At 42.1% G+C, this 18670-nt stretch overlaps 1 protein-coding gene across 7 annotated transcripts in view; it reads right to left on the reverse strand.

Moving 5' to 3' along the window:
- LOC142750019 (serine/threonine-protein kinase N1-like) overlaps positions 1–18670 on the reverse strand; it is a 117664-nt gene that overhangs the window by 12166 nt on the left and 86828 nt on the right. For all 7 annotated transcript variants that reach the window (XM_075858730.1, XM_075858728.1, XM_075858729.1 and 4 more), the window contains 9 exons: positions 17749–17863; positions 14524–14578; positions 9609–9664; positions 8430–8505; positions 6838–6929; positions 6538–6714; positions 6224–6286; positions 4651–4727; positions 1526–1668 (listed from right to left, as the gene is read on the reverse strand). In XM_075858730.1, the coding sequence (XP_075714845.1) occupies positions 1526–1668; positions 4651–4727; positions 6224–6286; positions 6538–6714; positions 6838–6929; positions 8430–8505; positions 9609–9664; positions 14524–14578; positions 17749–17863 (854 nt within the window). The remainder of the gene's footprint in view (positions 1–1525; positions 1669–4650; positions 4728–6223; positions 6287–6537; positions 6715–6837; positions 6930–8429; positions 8506–9608; positions 9665–14523; positions 14579–17748; positions 17864–18670) is intronic.

The raw sequence follows: 18670 nt of genomic DNA on the forward strand, positions 1-18670 counted from the left end.
ACACTCACAAATTCAATGGATGCAAGAATTGTGAAGGTGATATCAAAGAAGGGGTCCTATGTTAACATGTAACTTGGCCTGTTAAGTTTTTTTTGATTGAAAGAGCTTTTGATTTCTGTAAATATGACCTCCTGATGCTGCAAATTCAACAAATTACCATTTTCGTTCTCTTTACAACCTTTAAAATGTTTTGATCTCTGTTGTGCATAATAATGTGAAACAGGGCATTTTGAGATTTTTACTCCTAAAAAAAAAATCTGTTATCATTAGGAGATTTGTTCAATAAAATTTGCATTATACTCCAACAGTTGATGGCTTGAAGATTATACTGACTGTCATTTGCATCGACTATTTAGGAAAATCAGCGAAAAATAACATTTGCATAATAATTTGGAACGCGGTGTATTACTTCCAATTCGGACAACCCATCTAAGATCTCCCGCACCAACTCAAAGGAAAATGGGACATAGACCTAATATCCCTGTCTTACTACACAGCTTAAAAGAGTTGTCCGGAATCAAGAAAAAACAAGCCATGTGGGTAGGGGGATGGCATAAAATAATAAAAGAAGAATTTCTTCCCTTTAAATCCCCTGCTGCTCCAGCCCCACCACTCCGGTGTTTCCTGCTTGTCTTTGTTTACTAAGCTGCAGCGATGACATCACGTCAACACATGTGACCGCTGCAGCCACCACCGAGGCAGTGGTCATGTGTGTCGATGTGATGTCATCGCTGCAGCTTAGCAAACGAAGACTGAGGTGTGTCTGTAGTCTGACAAATCAACAGCGCTGCTCTGTAAGAACATAGAACTCGTGTTTGCGCTTCATATTTTTTCTATGCTGTTGAGTTTTTTCCTTCAACATCTGCTGAGTGGTTGTTTTACATAAATCTACTTCTTTCCCATGAGTCCTGAGGTTACTCCCTTCATTCCAAATTCCTCTATTATTATCTTCATGAAATCTCTATTCAATCTTTTCTTTACCGCACTACACAATTTGAGGGTCTATATGAGCCACTCTTAAAAATTCTTAAGGGCTATTTATCATCCGAGATATCCTACAATGAATGTCCTCAGTTTTACTTATTTGCTTCTAGACCCATGGCCTGCATGCCTAAGTATAATGCAACACATCTGTGATGATCCTTATTACTTTTCCAGCCAACATCTTGCAGATAACCCAACCCAGCACAATATGCTATGCAATACTATATTAGATCTCCAGCATTCAACATATCACCAAAACAATATTCTTTTGCCACACTACGGTTCACTTGGGTATTTCTATATGTCCAGCTTATACTTACCATAGAGAATACTCTGGCCTTTCTATTCGACTAAATACCTCCATAATTTACCCCGTAATCCACTGTCTCGTTCACCATCTCATAGATCTCAGGGATACATGTCGTAGATCACTCAAGAACCCTTAACTGTTAAGCCAATGTCTCCCAAATAACTCAGTCCTATCCAACCATGATCTCATGGGTTACAATTATTACCTATTGTTGACAGAAGTCAGTCTTACCTCTCCCACCATCATCTCATATATAAGAACACCAAAACCCCACCAGTCCACTGCTCGAGTATAAGAGGCATCTGTAAGAACTTCAGGGGCCAAAAACTCTGGTGTTCCACAGAATGTAGAGGTGCGATCTGATGGACCCATTCCTAATAAATAGAGAAATAGAGGTAAAGTGTTATTCTGTAGGCAATTCTTATAGAAAGTCTTAAGAAGATCTATCTTTTGTCAAAGGACAAGGGCCAGTTTTGGCATCATAACCGTCTTCACAAGCTTACCAGATATTTTCTCCAGGGTTCACCTTGGTGGCATGAGGTGAAGAATTATTATTTCCTTCAACTCTGCATTTCAGCATAGCCTTATGTCAAATCGAATAGCAATCCATTGGGTCCACATCCTGGTTTGTGACATTGTGTAGATGTGGTATGATAGAAGTCCATATTTGAAGGTGGTATAAAAAGTATATATACAGTATATGAGATGGAAGATGATGAGGTTAATAGCAACTAGAAAGCCTGGATGTTCTGTCGCGTTACTTTCCCTACATAGAAATGAATGTGGGAGCACTGAAAACGGCATCACGGTCCTGGGTCCGGATGGTGAACTTGTAAAGATGAGCTAATTGCATCCCTACATAAATTCTTTTAACTGGAAATGCTCTCGTAGTGCTCTTGGCTTAGTTTTGCAATTATCTGTCTACTTTAATAGAAGATATATGGATTAGTAACTCTGTAGATTGACATAGGTATGATATTTTGAATACCGTGCTGAGAAGAACAAGTTTACCAGGCTTTTATCACTGCATATAGTAACCTGTCAGTTATGCATATCCACTGATTTGCTTGATAATCAATTTTGCCAACCTTCACAATATGGGCAATGTATATTTATAGCGGGAGGACAGTAAATTTATTCAGAAATCTGCAGAATTTAAAAGAAGTTGTCTACTATAGAAAACCTATTGTCAAATATCCTGTTAGTTTGTCAATAGATGTAGGTCCTCCGATTCAGGACTGGGTGGAGAGCGGCTACAAAGAGTGACTGTCACACTGGAGGACCTGGCACAACTGTGCATTACATGTGGTGGCGCTGCAGGTAAATTGAACACTTGCCACAGGTTCCTTGGCAGATTACAGCTGATCGCCAGGACACTCGTGATCAGCTTATTTTAGGGAGGTCAGAAGAAGCGCCGCTGGGCGCGAAACAGTCTGTAACATTGTGCATTTGTCTGTTCGTCCTCCCTCCACAGTCCTTGTTGGATGCCAGAATAAAGGATTTTTGCTGCATCTGGGTGAGTGCCGCATGTTTCCCTTCTCTACCATTGCCTTATTTTAGGGAACCATTCTTACAAAAAGGGATTGTCCAAAGCGGAGAACCTCTTTAAATCAGGTGGAGTAATTCACTAACTATACATAGTGTTCCTTTTAGAGCACTGAAATCATTATGTAATAAACATACCCATCACATCATTTTAAGTACATATTTTGCATTCAGGGATACGCAATGTAGCAAAATGACAATGGGGCCCCCTCCCTTGTAAGTACCCTTTGCCTCTCTCAGCATGGAGCACCATGGCTTGCCACCTCCTTCCCTCTACATCTTATATATGCTAAACCCTAAAGCATGAGAGGGTGCCTCTAGCTGTGATGTACTTATAATAGATATAGCAGTGATTGCGGTAACAAATGAGAAAGGGTCCCAAATAATCACGTTATAGGATTGTGATAGGCGTCATTCTAGCATGTGCTTCAAAGAGTATTACATGCAGCAGGAAAATCAGGGCTGTCAACACTCATCTCCACCAATCACTATTTCTAGCACAGCTCATAATGACCCTTTCAACCTAAGAGTAATTATTAGAAGACATGTTGATTACCGCCATATACTCTATGATCTTGGTCCGACTTGGCTGTAGAACTGTAACATCAATGTCCAGATATCAAAACTGTGTCTAAAAGCCTTGTGGCTCATAAGACGTCAATGACAACTAGTATTATAATCAGAAGAACACAGGACAGGAATTCAAGTCCAAAAGAAAAGAGGCACTCGTCTAGCGCAATCCTCGTCTGGATAAGGAGACTCTGAAGAAGCTGGTACGTTTTAAATCTGTATTAAATGTGTAAACCGGACTACGTGTTTCGGCTGCAGTGGACCCCTTCTTCTGGTCGAACAAAGATGTATACAGAACATGAAACAAACAATTACAAAAACAAAGACACCAAAAAACTGCTCCCTGCAGGTGTCACTCTTACCATAACGATAAGTGACCAGCAGTGTAAAAGATACAATCAATATAAAACAAATTATATACCAAAAAAAAAACATTTTAAATCAATTCATACAGATAAAGGGTACAACGTGTATATATATATATATATATATATATATATATATATATATATATATATATATATATATATATATATATGGTATGGAAAAAAAAAAAGGAATAAATATTACACTTAAACAAAGCTTGTCAGGTAATGTGCTAATTCATAATAAAACTTTTCACAAATGAAATAAATATATAGATATATAAATGGTCAACTAACAAAAATTACTCCTTACAAGAAAGGAACCCCTGAGGCCTGTAACTCCGGGGCTACTATTGACTCTCCAGTGGGTCACGTGGTTCCATCACTTAGGAGACTGGCCGAAGCTGCAGAATCACATGACTGGGTTGCCATGTGACTGAGCGGCGTGTAGTATTATAAGAAAAAAATGTAAAATTGTAATCAATTAAGTAGGTGACCCAATAACGTACAGGATTTAAAAGAGAGATTATGTGTTGCCATCATTGATTTATTTGTGTTTCACTCAACTCTGCAAGTGGTTAAGTGGGAAACATATGGTATAGGTTCCAATACAGCTGTGAAAAATACAACCTCCTAGTAAGGGTTGGTCCCAGAGTCTATATATTTATATATGTATATATATATATATATTTATTTATTTATTTATTTATTAATTCCAATGTGTGGAATAATATAATAAACATGCTTGTGGGAATAAATATATATATATATATATATATATATATATATATATATACATACATATACACACACACACACACACACACATTTATATTTACATGCATATACATGCATGTATATAATCCAATTACTTACCCTCTTTACAGAGTCCATAATCCGCCAATTTCACATATCCTTCTGAGTCCAGCAGCAGATTATCCAGTTTTAAGTCTCTGCAAAAGGATGAAAGATCAGTTTAACCTCTAATCTAGCAACCTCTAGCAATACACTCACCATTGTTAACACTTGTACTATAAAAAAAAAAAAAAAAGACATAGGGGTGTTTTGGGCCGTAGAGCCCAGTACTTCTTGGGATAACAATATATATATATATATATATATATATATATATATATATATATATATACACACACAGTTTCATTATTTTTTTGCCTAATTATCAAAATTCACGGAAAAAGGACAAAAAAGTCCATAATTCTCCAAAGAAGAGAAAAACTAAGTGCAACAATGATTCCCATAAACACCCCCAAAACATTAGTGTCCAGTGATGGTGCCATATACAATTCAATATGCAATTTGATACGCAAACATCATAGTCACACAATGTGATGAGTATATACAGGGCCTAGATACATAAATACGGATAACCCTAAAAATGGTACATAATTGAAATGGTACATAATAATATCACATAGATGACATAAACAATCATAACCATGATAATGGCCAGTTAATGAACAATAAAAGCTATTATACTCTTCACACAATCACAAAAGACCAACCTAACCATGTATATATCAACTCAACTAGACCCTTGACTATTTGCTGCATTATAAGATGTTCCTACATGTAAGCAACAGTAGAATAATTTTATGAAGGTGTCAACCCGAATCCTGATGGCCACTTGTAATCAATATACCGGTTGGTATCGTTGATGATGGCCACTGATCTCCCGCTGTAATCGTACTGCCTACAAACATAAATAAAACCCTGGGATGTCTCACTAAACCTATCATCAAGACTTTTTATTAGTTGGATTATTTCAGATTTAGTTTTATGTTTATGGGTAACATAAATGTCCATGGTTCTATGTGTTCAACCATGTTTGAGTCCAATGCTGTGATCATGAATGAAGAAGCAGATCACCATTGTGCCAGGTTACCGGAGGAGATCAATGTCTTTCCTTTCTATATGACAAAGGAAGAATAGCACAACTGCAAGGCAAGACCATTTTTATCTCTTATGGTCACCACTGTTTGGTATCTGACCATACTTTGTCTGTTTCAGTCCAAGATCACCATGGGGCTTAAGTATCAAACTATGTATTTTTAAACAGGCCATAAACATAGAGATATTTCTGTCAGTTTGACTATGTGGCAAAAATCTCCACATTAATACATCGGTTGGTGGGAACAAGAAGAAAACTTTGTGACTGTGGCCAGTATTAGGTTGAGTTTAGGCATTCCTAATAAATGGCACCACTTATGACACCCAGTTTGACATCATGTCTTTTTTATACTCTGCCACCACATATATCCACCACATATATTGGAAAATTCATGCTCGTAGGCCCTGCCACCTTGTAGGCCCTGTCGCCATCCACAACATCATCTCAACATACACAACACCAACACCAGTGATGTCAAGTGACTTGTAGTTCCTGCCACCACCTATGACATCTCGCTTGTATATGATAATGTCTTCTCACCTGTACACGATGTCCTTACTGTGCAGGAATTGAAGCCCCAGTAGCACACACGCTGCATAAAACCTGTGACAAGAAACAGTACATGAAGGAATTTTGACTTCGATAGAGTAATAACCCCTTTCCCTCAGCACCATACAGAAGTTCTATAGATCTAACGCAAAGTAAAACAATGGGGATTAATAGGCTGAGCAAGAGCTAGTTGAGTTTTTGTTTAGAGCAACCAATAAGGTCACATCTTTCCTATCCTGTTATAGAAATGGGTGACGCCAGCGCTATTCCTATAGCACACCCAACAGTCATACATATATACTCACATTGCTCGCTGCTGGCTGAACACCTCTGTGTGTATATGAGTCATTAAGTCTCCACCGGCCATAAAGTCCATAACGAAGCAGACGTGTTCAGGGGTCTGGAAACATCCCAGAAGACTAAGCAGGAACGGGTGTGAGGCTCCACTCACTGCTGCGAACACCCGTTTTTCACACATGAGACTGGAGACAAACAGGAAGAAGTAGTACTGAAATATTGGGTTGTAACTGATGTAGTTGTGTTAAATAAGTGCCCCCTCTTGAAAGAAAGAACATTAATAAAAAGGGTCTAATGTACATACACACCTCTCAACCTCATCCCTGGCAATGATGTCTCCTTTCTTTAGAGCTTTGATGGCAAATAATTCTTCAGTTTCCTTGTACTCGGACAGAAGGACCTGAGTATAAGCCGGGCAATCATAAAAAAACGTTTTATATGAAGGAATTCAAGGACAGGCTGGTGTAACATGCAGGTTATGATGAGGAGATGACACCAGAGGAAGAGGCAACCAAATGGGAAGATACAAATGTAGGTGTTTATGAGCATGTATACTGAACTACCTGTGAACTTACGAAAAATGAGCAAAAAATTCACAGTAGTACCTAACATTAGATCTGACGGGGAATAGATATTAAATACAGAAAGGTGATACGTCATGTAATTGGCCAGTTTCAACTCAACTGTTGGACAGCCACCAGTGAACTTGATCAAAGTTTCTTGGCGATGATAACATTTTGATTTAATCTACTGAAGAATGGAGTCAACTGATGACTTTGACCAGCCCGTTGTTTCCATCCATTTGTCCAAATTTAGAAAAATATTGAGAACATCAAAAACGGACTAATACTTCCCCCCCAAAAAATTTTAAGATATAAGAGACATCAAGATGTAGCATGCATGGATGGGATGACATCATAGTAATTCATCCTATTGATCAAGCAACATATGACTTTTATGGAATAGATGTGTTCTTCACCACTATGTATAGTACAAGAAGAGTTTTCATGTTCCCCAGAATATAACATGATTAAATGAAGTCTTTGACTGAATTCACAGGCATTGTATTTGCGGTGTGGATTCCGCACCTTCAAACTGGCAGAAATTTACAGTAAAATGCATGTGGATGGGGTTTCGAAAATCTAGTAACACCTAGGTGTCTCGGTCTTTGATGGTGTTTTCCTCTCAAACAATGATTTGATGTTTATGATGTGTCAATCCGACATGTCATGAAATTGACCTTAGGGGCCTCTCTGATCCAGAGAATGAGGGGTCCAATTTCCTATTCTTAATAAAAAAGGTGACTGTGCATGTGCCTATAGAAGGGTGGATTACCCTTTTAGCACATCATGCCCAAAACAGGGCATACAACAAGGGGTTACCTGAAGCTAACAAGTGAACCCTTAACCTTGTAATGTCTGTGTTGTCACTGTTTTTATCATCTTAAACGTTTGACAAACTTCTGACATATCATAGTGACATGTCAGAAGTTTTGATTGGTGGGGGTCCAAGCACTGAGACCCCCACCAATCGCAAAAACGAAGCTGCAGAAGCGCTTGGGTGAGCCGCTTCGTGTCTGTTCGGCATTTCCAGAATTCAATGTATCGGAGTACGGACTCAATAGAAAGTCTATGAGCAGGTACTCCGATACATCGGCTTTCCGGAAAAAGCCGAACAGAAACTAAGCGGTTCAGTGCCCACAGGAGAACTTCTGCGGCTTCGTTTTAGCCATCAGGGGGGTCTCTTTGCTCGGACCCCCACCAATCAAAACTTCTGACATGTCACTATGACATGTCAGAAGTTTGTCAAACATTTTGTTGCACTTTAAATGCTGTTCCAAGCGGCTGCCTCTTCTGACTACTATTTACCCCTAAGTGCCCAACTAATGCATGTCACTCACCTTTCCAAAGTGCCCTCTTCCTAAGACAGCCAATAGTCTGAAGTTCTCTAACGATAGATGTGAGACGCTTTGTGTTCTGTAAAACCAGGACAAACATGTAAAGTTTCTAACAAGTATTAACACCTCTTGGACTTTTTTTAAAGATTTTTTCTGTGTAACAACATGAAAGAGTCCAAGGGGGCAAATACTTTTCATAGACACTCAAACAAATTTACCAATATGACTGCAAATGCCACGTCTGCATTAGCAGTGAGCAAAGTCATCTAATGAATAATTCAGGGGAGGAATTACTACTTGATGGAATGGTTTAGGCTGGAGATATAAATTTGTGTAACAAATGACTGTATTAGTGATCACATGACTTTACGTGTCTTGATATACAATGGCATTGATGGGGCAAGGAAGATTTATTCATGATTATTGTTACCGGGGGAGTTTACTTTATGCTTTTATCTCGGAAGTTGGGAAGGGCCTAGGTACCAGTTATGAGGTTTCCACAGTGGAAATATCAGTGACTGGTTCCCCTGGGGACGTCTGCAGACTATGAGGCATTGTTCTTACTGGAATGGTTGGGAATTAGAAGATGTCATTAAATAGTAATGAGAGTCAGAGGAAGGAGACAAGTTGTGTAACTCCAAGAATCTGTTCGATTAGATGGGGCAGAGATGAAGTGATAGGTCTCATCATTTTTCCGAGGAATATCTATGTATACTATAGAGGCAGTTCTAGTGAATGCTAGGGGGGCTAACGAAAATTAAACTACATAAAAATGAAGATCATGAAGTTACAGCCTGTATTATAATCCAGAGGTGAATTCACAATTCAGACATAAAATCTCCCAGCATTCCCTGCTTGTTCAGTGTCTAAAAATTGACATTCTGAGAAGTGTAGTCTTTAACCCAGACACTATATATTAATCTGTGCTACTGTATTAGAGATGCTTAGCTGAGCTGTTAAGGGTGTGTCTGACAACAAGCCTGCTGACTGTTGCCAATGATGACCAAAATAATTGTGACTAATGCGTTAGATATAATATAGGTTGTAAATCATGGCCAGTACAAGATAAGTAACGCAATATATTTACATAGTTTCTCAACCTTTTATGTACAAAAGGTGGGGAAAGAGTAACTGAAGGATAAAAATAATGTGCATACATGATGAATGACTGTGTGTACTGACCGTCTGTGACTCTCCCGCCTTGTTGCTGGGCTCTTCAGTACCACTGGGGCATCCACCTGTGAGAAGGACACTATTAATACATTGCATCTCATGTTGTATAATTTAGGCTTCGTTCACATCTGCGTTAAGTCTTTCCATTCTTCTATTCCATCATAGGAACAGAAGAACGACAAAGCAGAAGTGCCAGAGACGTTGATTTTAATGGGTTCTGTTGGGTTTCCGTGAGGGATACCGGAAGAAATAACGCAGCATGTTGCACTATTTCTTCCAGCATTTTTCACCGAAACTGCAAAGGAGGTTCCTAACAAAACCTCCAACTCACATGTGGACGGAGCCTTATTAATAAACATGAGTTTTATAAACATGCGAATGTTAAATTAAATTAGATAAGGGTCTGTCAAACGCCCTGAAAGACCTGCTAGTTAGCTATCCCTCTTCTGACTCCCTAGATCAGGTTATGGCTTTAGCGGTACGACTTGACCGACGTCTCAGGGAACGACGACGTGAAAGTTTTTGTGTTTTCTCCTCTAACTCCCCCATGATGGCTCTCGAGGTCCCGTTGCTTCATTCTTCCACGGAAGACTCGGAGGTACCTATGCAACTCGGGGCCTCCGTGTCCCCCCAACAACGTAGAAAGTTCCGCAGGAAGAATGGTCTCTGCTTCTACTGTGGGGTTGACAAGCATCAAGTGAACAACTGTCCTAGGCGTGAGAATAAGCAGTCGGAGGAACTTCCGCGCCTAAGTGATCATCGGGGAGGTCACTTGGGCGCACAGGTATTTCCCGTAAATATGAAACGTAATAAAATCTTGCTTCCCTTTCAGGTCTCTTTTGGTAGTAGGTCTGCTACTGGCAGTGCCTTCGTGGATTCAGGGTCTTCTGCTAATATTATGTCTGTGGAATTTGCTATGTCTCTAGCTATGCCATTGATTGATTTGCCTAAACCTGTCCCGGTAGTGGGTATCGACTCCACTCCTCTTGCTAATGGTTATTTTACACAGCATACCCCTGTTTTTGAACTCCTTGTTGGCTCCATGCATTTGGAGCAGTGCTCTGTACTAGTGATGCAGGGATTATCGTCCGATTTGGTTTTAGGCCTTCCCTGGTTGCAGTTGCATAGTCCCACGTTTAACTGGAATACTGGGGAGCTTACCAAATGGGGTAATGAATGCTTGACGTCATGTTTTTCTGTTAATTCTATTTCTCTCCCTGAGGAGGTGAACACTCTACCTGAGTTTGTTCAGGACTTCGCTGATGTTTTCTCTAAAGAGGCCTCCGAAGTGTTACCTCCTCATAGAGAATACGATTGCGCAATTTATTTGGTACCAGGAGCTAAGCTCCCTAAGGGTAGGATATTTAATCTCTCTTGTCCCGAACGTTAAGCCATGAGAGAGTATATCCAGGAATGCCTGGCCAAGGGTTACATTCGCCCCTCTACTTCTCCGGTAGGTGCTGGCTTATTCTTCGTATTGAAGAAGGATTGTGGTCTTAGGCCATGCATTGACTACCGAAACTTGAATAAGGTCACTGTAAGGAACCAGTATCCCCTTCCTTTGATTCCTGATCTCTTTATTCAGGTTCAGGGGGCCCAATGGTTCTCTAAGTTTGATCTACGGGGGGCTTATAACCTTATCCGCATCAAAGAGGGGGATGAGTGGAAGACTGCGTTTAACACGCCCGAAGGTCATTTCGAATACCTCGTCATGCCCTTTGGGTTGTGTAATGCTCCCGCGGTCTTCCAGAATTTCATAAATGAGATTTTAAGAGACTACCTGGGGGTATTTCTTGTTGTGTACCTTGATGACATACTTGTGTTTTCCAAGGACTGGTCCTCCCACATTGAGCATGTCAGGAAGGTGCTCCAGGCCCTTCGGGAAAACAAACTGTTTGCTAAGACCGAAAAATGTGTATTTGGGGTGCAGGAGATACCATTTTTGGGTCAAATCCTCACTCCTCAAGAATTCCGCATGGACCCCGCCAAGGTCCAGGTTGTGGCGGAATGGGTCCAACCTGCCTCCCTGAAGGTGTTACAGTGCTTCCTGGGGTTCGCTAATTATTACAGGCGAATTATTGCTAACTTCTCGGTCATCGCTAAGCCTCTTACGGATCTCACTCGCAAAGGTGCTGATCTCCTCCACTGGCCTCCTGAGGCTGTCCAGGCTTTTGAGGTCCTTAAGAAGTGCTTTATCTCGGCCCCTGCGCTGGTTCAGCCCAACCAAATGGAGCCATTTATCGTGGAGGTTGACGCATCCGAGGTGGGAGTGGGGGCTGTCTTGTCCCAGGGTACCAGGTCCCTCACCCATCTCCGTCCCTGTGCCTACTTCTCCAGGAAGTTTTCGCCCACTGAGAGTAACTATGATATTGGCAACCGCAAACTCTTAGCCATTAAATGGGCATTTGAAGAGTGGCGCCACTTCCTGGAGGGGGCTAGGCACCAGGTAACGGTCCTTACCGACCACAAGAATCTGGTTTTCCTAGAATCTGCACGGAGGCTAAACCCGAGACAAGCTCGATGGGCGTTATTTTTTACCAGATTCAACTTTTTGGTCACCTATAGGGCTGGGTCTAAAAATATTAAGGCTGATGCACTGTCGCGTAGCTTCATGGCCAGCCCTCCTTCAGAGGAAGATCCTGCTTGTGTTTTGCCTCCAGGTATAATCATTTCCTCTATTGATTCTGATTTCGTCTCTGAAATTGCGGCTGATCAAGGTTCAGCTCCCGGGAACCTTCCTGAGAACAAGCTGTTTGTTCCCCTGCAATTCCGGCTAAGGGTACTTAGGGAAAATCATGACTCCGCACTATCTGGCCACCCCCCTTTTTCTGTAATTTTGGGTTTAATCCACGGTTCTCCTCCGTTTCACCTGGTAGTTCCAACAATCCCGAGGTAGAGGTCGTTCATCGGGAACTGTGCACAGTCTGGGCCCAGGTTCAGAAGAACCTAGAGGCGTCCCAGAGCATACAAAAGACTCAAGCACATAGAAGACGTTCTGCTAACCCCTTGTTTGTGGTCGGGGATCTGGTGTGGCTATCGTCAAAAAATTTGCGCCTTAAAGTCCCGTCCAAGAAGTTTGCTCCCCGGTTTATAGGGCCGTACAAGGTCATTGAAGTCCTCAATCCTGTCTCCTTCCGACTGGAGTTGCCCCCGTCTTTTCGAGTACACGACGTGTTTCATGCCTCCCTCCTCAAACGCTGCTCCCCGTCCTTGGCTCCCTCGAGGAAACCTCCGGTCCCTGTTCTCACCCCTGAGGGGGTAGAATTCGAGGTGGCCAAGATTGTGGACAGCAGGATGGTCCAAGGCTCCCTCCAGTACCTGGTCCATTGGAGAGGATACGGGCCTGAGGAGAGGACTTGGGTACCCGCCCGGGATGTTCACGCTGGGGTATTGGTCAGGAGGTTCCACCTTCGTTTCCCCAATAAACCAGGTCCACCTAGAAAGGGTCCGGTGGCCCCTCATAAAAGGGGGGGTACTGTAAAGGATCTGTCAGACACAGCTTCTGTGTCAACGCCCATAGGTAATCAGTCTGCACCTGCTTCTATGTCTGTGAGACTGACTCCATCTTCCACCACCCAGGATGGCAGGCTTAGGAGTGGGAGAGCCTATCACAGCCTGGCCAGACGGAGCTAGCTCCCGCCCTCTGTCTATTTATGCCTGCCTTTCCTGTTCCTCCTTTGCTTGTGATTCTTCTCTGCTGGTTTCCTGGCCCTGCTTCTTGAACTACTGACCCTCTGCTAGTTATTGACCTTGGCTTTACTGACCACTCTTCTGCTCTGCGTTTTTGTACCTCGCTCATCTCCTGGTTTGACTCGGCTCGTTCACCTCGCTTGTTGCTCACGGTGTTCCCGTGGGCAACTTCCCCTTTCCCCGGCTTCTTTGTACCCTTGTCTGTTTGTCTGTCATGCACCTATTGAGTGTAGGGACCGTCGCCCAGTTGTACCCCGTCGCCTAGGGCGGGTCGTTGCAAGTAGGCAGGGACTGAGTGGCGGGTAGATTAGGGCTCACCTGTCTGTCTCCCTACCCCGACATTACACCTGTATTGCAAAACACAGCCGTAATAAGACATGTCCTATCTTTTTGCGGTCCAGGCTCCTGGGCCATGCACGGACCGTGGAAACCACGGTCGTGCGCATGGGCCCCTTGAAATTAATGGGGCCGCAATTCACCCAAAGATTTGAGGGTGAATTGTGGCGGCAAAAATACATTCATGTGCATGGTGCCTTAATTTCCTGATGTCCAGCACTTGTTTTCTCGCTGTGACTGTGAAGGTGTAATCAACCCTTTCATGACCAGGGGTGTTTTGGGCCGTGATGTCCAGAGCAAAATTTCACCTTTGGGAATGCTACATTCTAAATATGATTTTTTATTTTGTATCTCCTAGTCCACCGCAGTAACATACACAAGAATATAATCATGCCTGAGCACCTGACGCCCATGCAAAAAACATTTGTGTCATGCAGGATCTTTTTGTATATGTGCGAGTTGGTACTGAGAGGGACTGAGAGGTGTGCACTTATTTTTACTATGGGGGAACAGGTTAGCAGGAAACCGATGATTTGCTGTTTCCATATACATATTACTGTGGTGTAATGGTAACAGCTCGTCAGGTCACTGTTACCCAGACACACAAAGAAGATGCAGATCACATCTTCTCTGCCTGCCTCCGAGGAACCTCAGCACAGGGAATCACTGTGATGTCATTAATGACATCATCGATTTCTTAGCAACCAGCCGAATTCAGAAATGGCAGCCTCTGCATTTGGGGACCCAGCTCTTAAAGGGGTTGTCTGGTTTCAACAAATTAATAGTCGCATGATTTTTCCCATTCACTTTAATAGGAGAATGATGCAATCCAAGTTATTAAGTTGTGCTGCATCACTATGAAGCCATGTGAAATATAGATAAATGTGAAATTTCCCACCTCGTCCTTTGATTCCTGACTTGGCTCCAGTGTGAGAGAATCCAGGCGCAGCTCTCTATCAATGAAATCAGAATAGAAGATTAGTGGTGTACATAGAAAAGAGGAAGCTCTATAGCAGAGACCAAAATGGGCCCCCCATTATGGTGCCGGGTTTTGCCACCAAGTATAGATGGGCTTGGTGTTTCCCAACACCCACACCATTTCCATGACCCTTGGACCAATTCCCTACCCTTTTGCTACTAATAATGCAGTTCCTCTATAGGGGGGAGTCCTGCTTAGGTTCTCACTACCCGGTAGCAAGGGGGATAAATTCAATCAGCTCCAAAAAGTGGACATTTTTTTTTTTAGTCAAAACCTTTGTACAAATTTCTTGGTCAGTAGACTTACATAGTTACATAGTTACATAGTTAGTACGGCTGAAAAAAGACACATGTCCATCAAGTTCAACCAAGGGACGGGAAAAGAGAAGGGAAACATTTCTACACATAGGAGCTAATACTTTTTTGTTCTAGGAAATTATCTAACCCTTTTTTAAAGCCATCTACTGTCCCTGCTGTGACGGCTCCTGTGGTGACTATTCCATAGATTCACAGTTCTCACAGTAAAGAAGGCTTGTCGCCTCTGCAGGTTGAAACTTTTTTTCTCCAGACCGAGGGAGTACCCCCTTGTTTTTTGAGGGGGTTTTACATGGAACAGGATTTCACCATATTTTTTGTATGTGCCATTAATATATTTATATAAATTAATCATGTCCCCCCTTAGTCGTCTTTTTTCAAGGCTAAATAGGTTTAATTCTTTTAATCTTTCCTCATAACTTAGATTCTCCATGCACCTTATTAGCTTCGTTGCTCTTCTTTGTATTTTTTCCAACTCCAGGGCATCCTTTCTATGAACTGGAGCCCAGAACTGAACTGCATATTCTAGATGAGGCCTCACTAATGCTTTGTAAAGTGGTAATATTACATCCCTGTCCCGCGAGTCCATGCCTCTTTTAATACAAGACAATATCCTGCTGGCCTTTGAAGCAGCTGATTGACACTGCATGCTGTTATTTAGTTTAGGATTTACAAGTACACCCAGATCCTTCTCAACAAATGACTCCCCCAGTGTAGCTCCCCCTAGGACATATGATGCATGCAGGTTGTTGGTACCCAGATGCATAACTTTACATTTATCTACATTAAACTTCATCTGCCAAGTGGACGCCCAAACACTTAGTTTGTTTAAATCAGCTTGCAATTCACGAACATCTTCCATAGACTGAACTATATTGCATAGCTTGGTGTCATCTGCAAAAATAGAAATAGTGCTATTAATCCCATCCTCTATATCATTAATAAATAAGTTGAATAATAGTGGTCCCAGCACTGAACCCTGGGGTACACAACTTATAACTGGGGACCATTCAGAGTAGGAATCATTGACCACAACTCTCTGGATACGGTCCTTGAGCCAATTCTCAATTCAATTACAAACTATATTTTCTAAACCTATAGTCCTTAATTTACCCATTAGGCGTCTATGGGGGACAGTGTCAAATGCCTTTGCAAAGTCCAAAAACACTATATCCACAGCGGCCCCTCTGTCTAGGCTTCTGCTTGCCTCTTCATAAAAACAAATCAGGTTGGTTTGACAACTTCTGTCCTTAGTAAAACCGTGCTGGCTGTCACTTATAATGCTATTTATTGTCACATAATCCTGTATATAGTCCCTCATTAGCCCCTCAAACATTTTCCCCACGATGGATGTTAAGCTTACTGGTCTATAATTACCCGGCGAAGACCTAGAGCCCTTTTTGAAAATAGGCACCACATTTGCCCTGCGCCAGTCCCTTCTCACTATACCAGTCACTAGAGATTCTCTGAATATTATGAAAAGGGGGACAGAAATAACTGAACTAAGCTCTTTAAGAATTCTAGGGTGTAACCCATCTGGTCCCGGGGCCTTGTGCACATTTATTTTATTTCATTTAGCTTGGACCATATCTACATTCATCCAATTCAGTATATCAACTGATATATTAACAGCACTGGCACCGGCTACATCAGCTGCTCTTTCTTCTGTTGTATATACAGAGCGGAAGAACCCATTTAGTAACTCTGCCTTCTCTTGATCCCGTGACCAACTCCCCATTACCACTATCTAGGGGTCCTACATGTTCAGACCTTGGCTTTTTAGCATTTATATACTTGAAGCATTTTTTGGGATTTGTTTTACTATCCTTGGCCACCTGCTTTTCATTTTGTATTTTTGCTAATTTTATTACATTTTTACAGATTTTATTAAGCTCTTTATATTTTACAAAGGCTACAGCTCTACCCTCAGATTTGTATTTTTTAAATGCCCTTTTTTTGTCATGTATTGCCCCTTTCACAGAAGGTGTAAGCCATGTGGGGTTTAATTTTAGTCGTTTATACTTGTTACCTATAGGAATAAATTTTGCACTATAATAACTCAAAGTAGATTTGAAAATCTCCCATTTATCATTTGTTCCATTATTTGACATTAGTTCTTCCCAGTCTATATCCTGAATTGCAGCCCTCATCCTGGGGAAATTGGCTTTCTTAAAATTAAATGTTTTTGCCCTCCCAGCCTGTGTTTGTTTTTTACAGTATAGGTAAAATGTAACTATATTATGATCACTGTTACCGAGGTTTTCACGAACATTGACATTCCCAACAAGATCTGCATTATTAGAAATGACCAGATCCATCAGAGCTTCACCTCTAGTCGGGTCTTCCACAAACTGGCCCATAAAATTTTCCTGCAACAGGTTGAGGAAATGTCTCCCCTTTGCAGTTGAAGCCGAACCATGACACCAATTAATATCCCGGAAATTAAAATCTCCCATTATCACTACAGTACCCGCCTGTGCAGCCCGCTCCATCTGTTTATATAGCTGACCTTCCATCTCCTCATTTATATTGGGGGGTCTATAGATTACACCAAAAGTAATTTTTTTCAGTGTTTACCTCCCTTTCTAGTTCCACCCACAAGGTTTCAACCTCCTCACAGTATTCACCAACTATTGTCTCTTTCACACTCGCCTTCATATCACTTCTCACATGCAGACATACACCACCGCCTTCATATCACTTCTCACATGCAGACATACACCACCGCCTTTCCTATTTGTCCTGTCTTTCTGAAACAGTGTAACTTGTAACAGTTGTCATGGATGCTACAGACAGACAGACAGAATGATTGAGAAGTCACATGACTTACTCTCCACGCTCCGCAGGACTGTACGCTCCAGTACTGGCAGGGATTGCTCTGCGAAGGAGGCGGAGCCAGGTGGAAGGATCGATGTTCATTTGTCTAGCACGAAGAAAGGCCTTGCCTGCGTACAAGAATTACACAAAATGTAACGGAATTTGGACGGAATTTAACAATTTAATTTAATATACTTTCTATTCATAATAGCAGCATGCATGTGTTACGTAGCCCCGTACAGAATATTATAGGCTGGATATAAACTTAAATTACAATCTATGGGAGAAATTAGGGTTCTGTCCATAAGAGCTTACAATCTAAGGGCAGAGGGAACACAAAACTCAATCGGCATGAGAGAGGCTGGACTTTATACAAGGGGGGCTGTGTGGCACTATACTAAGGGGGGGCTGTATGTCACTATATACAAGGGGGGCTGTGTGGCACTATACTAAGAGGGGGGCCGTGTGGCACTATACTAAGGGGGGCTGTATGGCACTATTTACAAGGGGAGGAGGGCTGTGTGTGGTGCTACCTACAGGGGGATATGTGTGGCGTTATTTACAGGGGCTGTGTGTGGCACTATTTACAAGGGGATTTGTGTGGCACTATCTACAGTGTGCTGTGTGTGACGCTATCTACAGGGGGCTGTGTGTGGCTCTATCTACAGGGGGTGTGTGGCATTATCTACAGCGGTTCTGTGTGTGGCGCTATCTACAGGGGGCTGTTTGTGGCACTGTCTACTGGGGGATGTGTGGCGCTATCTACAGGGTGCTATGTGTGGCGCTATCTACTGGGGACTGTGTGTGGCGCTATCTACAGGGGGCTGTGTGTGGCACTATCTCAGGGGGCTGTGGGGCACTATATACAAGGGGTCTCTGTGGCACTATCTACAAGGGAGGGGGGCCATGTGGCACTATATACAAGGGAGTGAGGC

Source organism: Rhinoderma darwinii, chromosome 3 (genome assembly GCF_050947455.1).
Source record: "Rhinoderma darwinii isolate aRhiDar2 chromosome 3, aRhiDar2.hap1, whole genome shotgun sequence".
In the NCBI taxonomy this organism is placed as follows: Eukaryota; Metazoa; Chordata; class Amphibia; order Anura; family Rhinodermatidae; genus Rhinoderma; species Rhinoderma darwinii.